Source organism: Lolium rigidum, chromosome 6 (genome assembly GCF_022539505.1).
Source record: "Lolium rigidum isolate FL_2022 chromosome 6, APGP_CSIRO_Lrig_0.1, whole genome shotgun sequence".
Lineage (NCBI taxonomy): Eukaryota > Viridiplantae > Streptophyta > Magnoliopsida > Poales > Poaceae > Lolium > Lolium rigidum.
Window position 1 is genome coordinate 78,393,257 of NC_061513.1, and position 11,879 is coordinate 78,405,135.

The 11,879-nt window shown below is 52.6% G+C and overlaps 1 protein-coding gene across 1 annotated transcript; it reads left to right on the forward strand.

Moving 5' to 3' along the window:
• Positions 1-6,333: 6,333 nt before the first annotated feature.
• On the forward strand, positions 6,334-8,216 carry LOC124659936 (desmethyl-deoxy-podophyllotoxin synthase-like). The gene is made up of 2 exons (XM_047197741.1): positions 6,334-7,254; positions 7,496-8,216. Exons 1-2 carry the CDS (start codon positions 6,340-6,342, stop codon positions 8,108-8,110), a joined length of 1,530 nt encoding a protein of 509 aa, XP_047053697.1. The 5' UTR covers positions 6,334-6,339; the 3' UTR covers positions 8,111-8,216.
• Positions 8,217-11,879: the final 3,663 nt, after the last annotated feature.

Consider the following 11,879-nt stretch of genomic DNA (forward strand, 5'->3'; position numbering starts at 1 on the left):
GGTTTCTTCCCTCCCGCGTCCCTGGTGAGAGGGAGCTCACTCGGGCGCGGCGACGGCGGCGGGCGCGGCGACGGTCGGCGGGCACGGCGGCGAAGGGCGACGGGCGCGGCTGGCTGCGGGCGGCGCTTGGTGGCCGTGCGGAATCGTGGCGCTGCTGATGGTGCCGGCGGGCAGGGCGGGCCATCCGGGCCCGATCTTGGCCGCGATGGGCGGCGCGGCGGCGTGGTGCTGGGCATGTGCGACGGCTGGGATGGCAGCGTGGGCGGAGGAGCCAGCCGGAGGCCATTGCGGCGGTGCTGGTTCTGGTGGCTGCGGCGATGGGCGGGCCCCGATCTGGGCCTGTCGGGCCAGTTTGGCTGTGCGGTGGCGGCTTCAGATGGTGCGGGGTGTTCACGTCTGCGGACTTCGGCGGTCGTCCTCGAGCCCCGTGTCGGTGTTGTCGGCGTCCCCTCTATGTGGCGTTCCGGCGGCGCCCACGGTGTTCTTCGGCGGTTCTCCGTTGGCTTCGGGATGTGCTTCCCTCTGCGCGTCGGCGACTTCGGGTTGGTCAGGAGGTTGCTCAGCGGTTGGAGATGGTGGTTTGTGCCGGTCCTTGTTGGCGGGCGCGAGGTCTTGGAACACTTCACTGGGCGAAAGCTCTGTCTTGGCGGCTGGCCAGGACCGACGACGGTGACGCCTGTGGGCGCCGCATACTTCTTGAAGGCGTCGTCGAAGCGGGTGTTTCGTGTTCTCCGCTCGGGTTCTCCGGGGGAAACCCTAGATCCCTCGCGGGATCGGGCGTGGGCGGCGCTCTTGCGTCGTTTTGCCTCTTGGGGCCTCGCTTTGGATGTCCATCGGGCAAAGGGACTTGTGGAGTGTTTTGGTGGTTTTTCGGCGGAGGCGGGTTCGTCTTCGGCCAGGCGGGGCTGTTAGAGATAGAGTTGTGTCTTGTTAAACACGGAAGATAGAGTCCGTGATTCTCTCCCTCTCCTCATTGTAATCTCTCATGTAACTCTTCTATATAATGCAATACATCAGGAGGGCTCGGACCATCCGAGTAGACCTAAATCTACCTGATCTTACATGGTATCAGGCCGGCTCTTCCGCCGACAAAACTGATCGCCTAACCTCCGTTCCCCTCGTCGCCGTCACCCTCCCGTCTGGCCATGGCGTCTTCATCTGCAGCGCCGATCAATCTCGGCCAGCCACCATCCGACAAACTTACTCGGGCGAATTACTCAGGGTGGCGTGCCCAGGTTCTGCCCCCAATCCGCGGCGCGTGCTTGTTTGGTCTTCTCGACGGAACCGACGCCGCGCCGCCGGAGAAAATTGAGGTGCCACCTGCAAATAAAGATAAAGAGCAAACCCCTACTACTGCGCCGAACCCAGCCTATGACGCGTGGATCTCGCGCGATCAGATCGTTTTGGGCTATCTCCTTCAGTCGATCGGGCCAGAGGTCCTTCCTCATGTCCAGCGCATCGAGTCTGCCACCGGTGTCTGGAAAGCCGTGGAGGAGATGTTCGCGTCGCAATGCCAGACCAAGGTCACGAACCTCCGGATTCAACTGGCGAATACAAAGAAGTTGCAGATGTCCACCTCTGCCTATCTCACCAAGATGCAAAGTATCATCGACGAACTAGCTGCGGCCGGCGAGATAATTCCGGTGCGGGAGCATGTCTCCTTCATCCTTGCCGGCCTTGGATCGCCATACAATGAGCTCGTCGCCGCCCTTGGAGCTATACCGACGCCCCCTACCCTGGCCTCTCTCTACGCTCAGCTTCATGCGTATGATCATCGTCAGGAGATTCTTGGAGGCGGCCCTGCGACGGAGTTTGAAACCTCCGCGAACATCGCTCAGCGCCACGGACGTGGCCGCTCTTATGACCGCGCACGCGGTGACCGCGGTCACCGCGGTGATCGCGGCGATTACACTGACCGGCGTGACACTCGACGCGACGACCGTCGCGACGATCGCCGGGATGATCGCCCGCCTCGCCAGGGACGAGGAGGAGGGCGTGCACCTCCTGGTGGAGGACGTGGCCGTGGACGAGGCCGGCGTCGCACGACGCCTTGGGTTGATGTTACCTGCCAGATCTGCGGCAAGGAAGGCCACCCGGCTCGTGATTGTTGGTGGCGATTCCAGGACGATGATGATGACTCTGATGACAAGGAGGCCCATGCTGCCTCGTATGGTGTTGACACGAACTGGTACCAGGACAGCGGCGCCACTCATCACATCACCGGGGAGCTCCACAACATGACTGTCCGTGACAAGTACCGCGGCAATGTCAGAGTCAACACAGCAGGAGGTCATGGTATGATTATTTCACATGTTGGTCATTCCACTGTTCGTACCCCTGCACATAATTTTCGCCTTACTAATGTTCTTCATGTTCCACATGCATCTAAAAATCTTCTCTCCGTACACAAATTCACATATGATAATCGTGTCTTCATTGAGTTTCATCCGTTCTTCTTTTTGATCAAGGACCAGGTCACGAGGAGAGTTCTTCATAGAGGAAGATGCGTTGGGGGGCTTTATCCACTCATATCTTCGTTGGTTTCTTCATCACAGTCTCCCAAGCATGCATGTGTTGCCGCCAAGCCATCTCAAGCAAGGTGGCATAGTCGTCTAGGTCATCCATCGCCAGTCATTGTTAGACAAATCATTAGCAAAAATAAACTTCTCTTTAAGAGATTCTAGCCTATAGTCAGTGTGTGATTCATGTCAGCGTGCTAAAAGTCATCAGCTTCCATACCCTATATCTACCAGTGCTTCCACTGCTCCTCTTCAGTTAATCTTTTCTGATGTATGGGGTCCTGCTCCTACTTCTGTAGGTCGTCATGATTACTATGTAAGCTTTATTGATGATTATAGCAAGTTTACTTGGATTTATTTGCTCAAAAGAAAGTCTGATGCTTATTCTACTTTTGTCAATTTCCAAAAACTGGTTGAACGCAAGCTTAATACTAAGATCCTTACTGTTCAGTCAGATTGGGGAGGTGAGTATGAGAAATTAAACTCACTTTTCCAGTCACAGGGAATATCTCATCATGTTTCCTGTCCTCATGCCCATCAACAAAATGGGGCGGCTGAACGAAAACATCGACACATTGTAGAAGTTGGTCTAGCTCTGCTTTCTCATGCACACATGCCCTTGAAATTTTGGGATGAAACCTTCTTAACTGCCACGTATCTCATCAACATGCTCCCTAGTAGAGTCATCAACAATGATACTCCTGTGCATCATCTTTTAGGAACAAAACCATCTTACAGTTCCCTTCGTGTTTTTGGGTGTGCATGTTGGCCCAACCTTCGCCCTTACAATAAACGCAAACTTGCTTTTCGCTCTACACAATGTGTCTTTCTGGGTTATAGTCCTCGTCACAAAGGGGTCAAATGTCTTGAGGTATCTACTGGTCGTGTCTATATTTCTCGAGATGTTGTCTTTGATGAAGATGTGTTTCCTTTCAAAAATCTACATCCTAATGCCGGAGCCTTGCTTCGCAAAGAAATTTTGTTACTTGATCCATCTCTTCATAATTTTGTGTCAGGGGACGACCAGTATCATGATCATCATGTTGATAATAGTCTTGCTACTAATCCTGCTGTAAGTGCCCCTCTTGTTGTTTCCCAGGATACTCCAGCGGTTCAGCCAGTTGAAGGGCAAAATTTGGCTGAAAATGATGCTCACATAAGCCAAAACAGCTCACATGAAATAATGGAGGAAGAGGACAGCAGCACAGGACACGAGGTGGATTCCCTGCCATCGTCCACCTCGGGATCGTCGGGATCCCCCTCGGGATCCAACAGATCCGCCTCGGATCACGCCCCGCCCACTCACGCGCGACGTGCACGCTCGCCTGGTGCGCCTGACGCCGCACATGCGCCTGGCCGGTCCCCTGCCTCTTCAGGATCTTCTGCGCCCTCGTCTGCGCACACGCGGTCGCCTGCTGCACCCACACCGTCGCCCACAGGATCTCCTGTGCCGCCCTCGTCCAGCTCTGCTGCAGATGCTCCCGGATCTGCTACATCTGCCCCCTCCGTGCCCCAGCCCGTGCCTCCCTCGCCCCCGGCTACTCGTGCATCTCGGGGCATTCGCAAACCAAAACAGTACACTGATGGTACTGTACGCTGGGGTATGTCTGCAGCTGCTGATGAACCAACGAGTTTGCCTCTAGCTCTGCAAGATGACAATTGGAAAGCTGCCATGGATGAGGAGATTGATGCTCTTGCCAAAAATAAAACTTGGCATCTTGTTCCGGCACATCGAGGTAAAAACATTGTTGATTGTCGTTGGATCTATAAATTGAAGCGCAAAGCAGATGGTTCTATTGACCGATACAAGGCACGTCTAGTTGCCAAAGGCTTCAAACAGCGATATGGCATTGATTATGAGGACACATTCAGTCCAGTGGTCAAGATAGCTACAGTGCGTCTTGTCTTGGCTATTTCAGTATCCAGGGGATGGAGTTTGCGACAGTTGGATGTCAAGAACGCGTTTCTACATGGTGTTCTGGAAGAGGAAGTTTACATGCGCCAACCACCTGGCTATGAAGATCCCAGGTACAAGAATTATGTCTGTAAATTGGACAAAGCACTTTATGGCTTGAAACAGGCTCCTCGTGCATGGTACTCTCGTTTGAGTTCCCAATTGGTCAAATATGGTTTTGTTGCCTCCAAATCCGACACCTCCTTATTCATTTATCGGCACAACAAAGTTAAAATGTTCAAGCTTATATATGTTGATGATATTATAGTGGCCAGTTCGTCTCCAGCTGCCACTGATGCCTTGCTGAAGGTTCTTGGTAAAGCATTTGCTCTTAAGGATCTGGGTGATCTTCATTATTTCTTGGGTCTTGAAGTTCACAAAGTACATGATGGCATTGTTCTTAATCAGGCCAAATATGCTCAAGATGTTCTGGCTCGGGTTGGCATGACTCATTGTTCTGGCTCGCCTACCCCTCTCTCGTCTTCTGAGAAGATCACTGCACGGGAGGGAGATATGCTAGGTCCTGAAGACAGCACCAGGTATAGGAGTATGGTCGGTGCATTGCAGTATCTTACTCTCACAAGACCTGATATTTGCTATGCTGTCAACAAAGTCTGTCAATATTTGCATGCTCCTACTACTGTCCATTGGACAGCTGCAAAGCGAATTTTGAGATATGTGAAGCATACCATGAGTTTTGGGTTGACCTTTCTCAAGTCGCACTCAACATTATTGAGTGCCTTCTCTGATGCTGACTGGGCTGGCTGTGTAGATGATCGTAGGTCCACTGGTGGTTTTGCTGTGTTTTTTGGACCAAACCTTATTTCCTGGAGTGCCAAGAAACAAGATACTGTCTCAAGATCAAGTACTGAAGCAGAGTATAAGTCAGTAGTTAATGCTACAGCTGAAGTCATTTGGGTACAGTCTTTACTTAAGGAACTTGGAGTTCAGTTGAAGCAACCACCGTGTTTGTGGTGTGATAACCTAGGAGCGACATACTTGTCAGCAAACCCAGTCTTTCATGCTAGAGCCAAGCACATTGAGATAGACTTTCACTTTCTCAGAGAACGAGTGTTCAAGAAGCAATTGGAGATTCGGTTTATTCCTTCCAAGGATCAAGTTGCTGATGGTTTTACAAAACCACTACCTGTGAGGAATTTTGAGGAGTTTAGATTTAATCTCAACTTGAGAAAGTTGTGATTAAGGGAGGGTGTTAGAGATAGAGTTGTGTCTTGTTAAACACGGAAGATAGAGTCCGTGATTCTCTCCCTCTCCTCATTGTAATCTCTCATCTAACTCTTCTATATAATGCAATACATCAGGAGGGCTCGGACCATCCGAGTAGACCTAAATCTACCTGATCTTACAGGGCGCGGCCTCGGGTCCGGTGTGGTAGTTGGAGCGGTGGCTCCGGTCTTTCGCCTCCGCCTGTTGCGTTGAGGTGTGGTGTCGACCTGGCCGGTCGTCGACCCGTGTGGAGCGCAGCCTCGGGGCTGGCGTGTGCTGTTGTGTTGTAATGGCATGAAATGTGGTAATGTTTAGGCTGTTTTTGACTGTCCCCAATGTTAGCAGGAGCGATGGTATGAAATGTGGTGATGTTTTGCTATCCCTACGGGGTAAACATAGTATTTTGTGTACCTCCAGCTCCAGCCGTCCAGTTCTAATTAACCAAATGAGCTTTTAATGGGGCATGAGAGAAAAAGACTTTTTGAAATTTAAAGCTCTACCTGTTTCGTCTCTGACTATCACTATATATCGCTTTACAAAAACTGTTTCTGTGTGATGATCGTATCGTATAAGACTATAAGGTCTTGTTCTCGTCTGCTAGCCTGCACATTCAACCATCACGCTCCCGCCATTCCGCCCATGGATCAGTTCACGTTTCCATACTTCGGTTTCGGCTTATGCTTCTTCTTGGCTCTCCTCCTCTATGCGGTCCTACGCGCCGTTTGTGGAAGCGGCACCAAGCATCGTCGCCTGAGGCTGCCTCCCGGCCCGTGGCAGCTTCCGGTCATCGGCAGCCTGCACCACCTGCTGTGGGGGCTCCCGCACCGCACTATTCGCGATCTCTCCCTCCGCCACGGCCCGCTGATGCTGCTCCGGGTGTGCGAGCGCGTGGCCATCGTCGTCTCCTCCGCCGAGGCCGTGAGGGAGATCTACAAGGGCAACGAGGCCCTCTTCTCGGAGCGCCTAAGCAGCCCGGGAATCGACGAACTCTCCAGGCATGGCCAGGGGATCATATTCGCGCCATACGGCGACCACTGGCGCCTGCTTCGCCGGATCCTCATGACAGAGCTGCTCAGCGCACGGCGCATTGAGGCATTTCAACGCATCCGTGAGGAGGAGGCGGCCCGCCTCGTATCCTCCGTTCAGGCGAAGTCATCGTCGTCTGGTGGCGGACTCGTGAACGTGGGCGAGCTGCTCGACGAGTTCATGACAGACTCGGCCGTGCGCGCCATCTTCGGTGAAAGGCTACCGGACAGAGCCGGGTTCATGAAGATCGTCAAGCAAGGAGTGAGCCTGGCGTCGCTGTTCGACCTCAGGGACCTCTTCCCTTCGTCGCGGCTCGTGCGGCTTCTACCACGCGGCAGCAGGAAGGCGGAGCGGCACCGTCAAGAGATGTTCAAGCTCATGGATAACATCCTCAAAACTCACCAGGAGAGGAGGGCGTCCACAGATGGAGACGATGAACATGACCTGGTCGACGTGTTGTTGAGGATCCAGAAAGAAGGCGACATCCGAGTTTCCCTTACCGACGGAATCATAAGGGCAGTGCTGATAGTAAGATCCCTATGTCTCTGAAACTCGAACCTTTTCCGCTGATTACGCACCATCACATCGTACCACACCTTTACTCCGAAACCAAAAGAAGAACGTCCAAGCCGAATAGTTTGTCAAACTTTACATGGTGTGATTTTGACTATATTTTGGCATAGAGGAAATATGTATAAGAAGAAAAACAGAAAAAATGACCATATTAGTTACACCTTATTTTATTTATGTTCATGAATTATTTCCCCAGGATATCTTCGGTGCAGCACTCGACACCACATCAACTACTCTGCAATGGGCGATGGCCGAACTGGTGGCAAACCCAATTGTGATGCACAAGGTGAAATTAGAGACACGACGTGTTCTCGCAGGTCAAGCCACAATACAAGAGTCCAAGCTAAAGGACATGCACTACCTCAGGGCAACAATCAAGGAGACGTTGCGGCTGCACCCTCCTGCCCCGTTCTTTCCTAGATTGTGCCTGCAAGATTACAAGATTCATGGATATGACGTGCCACGAGGGGCAATTGTACTCACTAATATATGGGCGATCTCTAGGGACCCGAAATACTGGGATGAGCCAGAGATGTTCAGGCCGGGGAGGTTCGAAGGCAACAACGATGTCGATTTTAGAGGTATGGATTTTGAGTTCACTCCGTTTGGGGTTGGGAGGAGGATATGTCCGGGTATAGGATTTGCCCATGCAAGTATTGAGATAGCTCTGGCTAGCCTTCTTTACCATTTTGATTGGGATCTGCCCAAAGGAGTTGAACCAGGAAAAATGGACATGACAGAGGTGTTTGGAGTCACTCTTAGCAGGAAGGCCAACCTATTTCTGCATCCAATTCCTTATGTTCCTTTGTAGATGCACCTCTAGATGAATAAGATGTGTTAAATCACATGCTCTTAAAACATATACATGCGACTTATATATGTATACATTAAGCATCAATATGTAACCTATATCACTATATTGTGTGCTTCCACCGAATACGGTTCAATATATGTATATCCTATATAGAACATATTCATACAACATTCGGGTTAATTACTCCCACATGTATTATTTCACACCATCTAGATAGTATTGGTCATACCGAACAGTATATACATCTAGTATGAAGTACAGAAGAATATTTTAGTAGTATATATACTACGTTGTAGGTAGTATGTACACGGTTTTTACCTTTACATGCACTATTTCATTACGTATAAATATGCATGTATTTCAGATATATAGTGGTTCTGCCGGACGTTGCAGCCGTCCGTTTTTAGCTTTGGTCCGCTCGTTGGGTGTTGTTTTTACCCAACGAGACACATAGAGACGTTTAAGATAGGTTTGGTCTCCCCGTTGGACATGGCCTCCAAATCACGCCCACGCGTCCGGATGGGTCAAACTAGATAGAAACGCGGCCCAACGCGCGGACCTATTCCTAAAACGGATGGCCGCGATGTTCGAGACGACCCAAGCCTGGCCCAAATCTGGGTCTCGTTTGCGTGCCCGCGGATACCGGGCGTTGGCCTCTCGCGTCCTCTCTTCTCCTCTCCTTGCCCGCATGTCTGCCTCCCAAAACACAGCCCCGTCGCACACATATCCCCCCCGCTCCGCCGACACCCCAGGACCGGCGATTTGCGACCACTGTCGAAGCCGGCCACCAACGTCGAGACGCCGACAAGCGGTGCGTCAGCACAAGACGCGGCCCGGCGCTTTCGCCAGTACTTTCGCGGCCTCGTTGCAGCGTCGGAGGATGCCAACAACGATGTTGTTGTCCTCTCGCCGCCGTGAGACCTCCCGCCGTCATCAGCTTCGCCGTTCCCGCCAGAGGTGAGCTCTCATGCACCGTGCTTCCAGGCTGCAAGTCGGCCGGGACGGCCATTGCCTGCAGGTCCCTACAGAGGCATTGGATTGCCCCCACCCTCGAGGTGTTTGATGAAATGGGCAAACTAATTATTTCTCCCATTTCATCTGTAGATCATGGTCGACAACGACGATGCATTCTTCTTCAAGATCTTCATCGACACGTCCTCCTCCGAGGACGACTTTCTCACGGAGGCCGCATTGATCATCTACGAGTATAATGTCGCGCAGATCCCCGTGTACCGGGGGTCCTTGCCCGGGCGCTTGACGGCCTTGGACCTCAAAAGAGAACGCGGCCACGGCATGCTCTTCCACGACTACTTCTACCGTAAGGCATTGTTCACACCGGCCTTGTTTCGCAGTCGATTTCGAATGTCCAGACCATTGTTCAACCAGATAATGTATGGAGTCAAGGTCTACGACGACTACTTCATCGTCAAAGAGGATGCAATTGGCAAGGTAGGCCTCTCTTCGTATCAGAAATGTACGGCAACGATTAGGATCCTTGCATATGGTGTTGCCGGTGATTACATAGATGAGTACAGCAAAGGGTCACCGCGTGGCCACCCAAATGGCCAAAACCGGACGGCCCAACGCGTCCATCTGAGTCGCCGTGTTGGAGATGCCCTTACTTCCCAATTTTCGGTCTGGCATGTGGGCTCTACCCTCCATCTCTATCCTCCTTCCTTTTCTACGCGCCCACCGCCCACCGCCCCTCCCAGGACTCCCACGTACATGCGGCTGGTCTACCCACTCCCCCTCCTCCCGGTAGCAAAGTCGTCGCGCTCCTCGATGGCCAGGTCAACCGGCCCGTCGAGATAGTCAAGAAGGACCTCGACCGTGCCCTGGTTCGATGTGCCCCATCTCACCGGCGAGGAGGACATCCTCCCGCAGCCCTTATCACATCGCTTAGCCCTCCGTGGATTGGGGAGGAGATAACCCACCATGAATTGGGGAGCAGAGGAACCTAAACTACCGATGCTTATCATGTTCCTCTCGGATTCTCAATCGCTCCAACCACCCACTCCCTCATTCTCTCCCCCTTCCTGCTCGAGTGGATGCCGGGGACCTCCACGCCGCCTACCTGGGTGTCCAGAAAGTAGAGGTCTCCCTTGCCACGACCTCCCCCGAGCCGATCTCTTGTGTGTCCGACGGTCAGGCCGACCGGTGGGGTTTGCTCCGGTGTCTCCTTGAGGCAATTCATCTCTGGGACGACGGTCCCGACCCCGTGATATGGTTTGTCGACTATGATAGAATATATAACCGTATTGTATTTGTATAGATATACGGTTGTATATGTGTAATCCTTGTATATATGTCCGTGTCTTGCATGTTAAGAACTCTGCCTTGTAACCTCTATATATTGATCAATACAAGGCACCACAATGTGTGGTTTCCGTAATCTTACATGATTTCATACGCAAAACCTTAACCCTAGCTTGAGCCGACCCCCACCTTCCGCCGCCGCTGAAACCACCGCCGCCCCTAGCTCCACGCCGCAGCCGCCCTCTCCATGGCACCCTCCAACGATGAGGCTGCCAAGGCGATCGCTGCGGCCAAGGAGCACCAGGAGGCCAAGGCCGCTGCATCAGGGTCGGGCGCGGGGTCCTTCTCCCTGACATCGCTGCACGCCCAGGCCGCCGGCCTCCACTCCGTTAAGGGGCACGTCCCCATCGAGCTCGCGCTCGACACCGGCGTTAATCGACAGTGATGCACTTTCTTCCGCGCCGCCTGCCGCATGTACGCCCTCCTTGATCACCTCGACGCCGACGCTCACGCCGCACCAACACCCGGGTGGTTGCTCCTCGATGCCACCGTCGTCTCATGGCTCTACGGGTCTGTCTTCCTCAACATTCTCGACGCCGTCATGACGCCCGGTGATGACCCCCTCGTCGTCACGCTATGGAACAGGATCAATGGCATCTTCACCGACCACAAGGTCAATGGCTAGCTCCACCTCACAGCCGAGCTCAGTGATGTCAAGATGCGCGAGATGAGCATGACCGACTATCTTCAGAAGGTCAAGTCTCTCTCCGATGGGCTTGCCGATCTTGACTCTCCTGTTGACAACGCCAAGATAGTGATCCACTGCCTTAACGGTCTCCACGAGCCCGTCGCTGACCTGAGATCTCTCATGCCCGGGACCACCTTCGCACAGTGCCGCTCTTTGCTCGCGCTCCAGGACATGAAGCGCAAAAATCGCCATGCCCGTAACTCTGACACGACCCTCTTCACCAACGTCGGCAACCCTGGCAAGGTCCCCAGCAAGGGCAATAAGAATAAGAATGCAACCACCAATGCCGCCAAGGAGGCCGTGCCCGCCCCGGCACCCACACCCCCTGTGACTCCGCCTGCCGCCACCACCACCTGGCCATCGCCGCAGCATCCCTGGAATCGCGCCATCCAGATGTGGCCTGATGACCCACAAGTATAGGGGATCGCAACAGTCTTCGAGGGAAGTAAAACCCAATTTATTGATTCGACACAAGGGGAGCCAAAGAATATTTGTAAGCCTTAACAGCGGAGTTGTCAATTCAGCTGCACCTGGAAACAGACTTGCTCGCAAGAGTTTATCAGTAGCAACAGTTTTATAGCAGTAGCAGTAGTGAAATAGAAGCAGCAGTGTAATAACGACAATAGTAGTGATTATAGTAAACAGCAGGATTAAAATATTGTAGGCATAGGGATGGATGAACGGGCGCTGCATGGATAAGATAACTCATGTAATAATCAAGGCTAGGCATTTGCAGATAATAATAAAACAGTATCCAAGTAC

Bases quoted from the DNA above. Each gene is read 5' to 3' on its own strand.
- LOC124659936 (XM_047197741.1), top strand. From the start codon at position 6,340: ATGGATCAGTTCACGTTTCCATACTTCGGTTTCGGCTTATGCTTCTTC. The intron at 7,255-7,495 runs GTAAGATCCCTA...TTATTTCCCCAG, and splicing joins TCATAAGGGCAGTGCTGATA to GATATCTTCGGTGCAGCACT.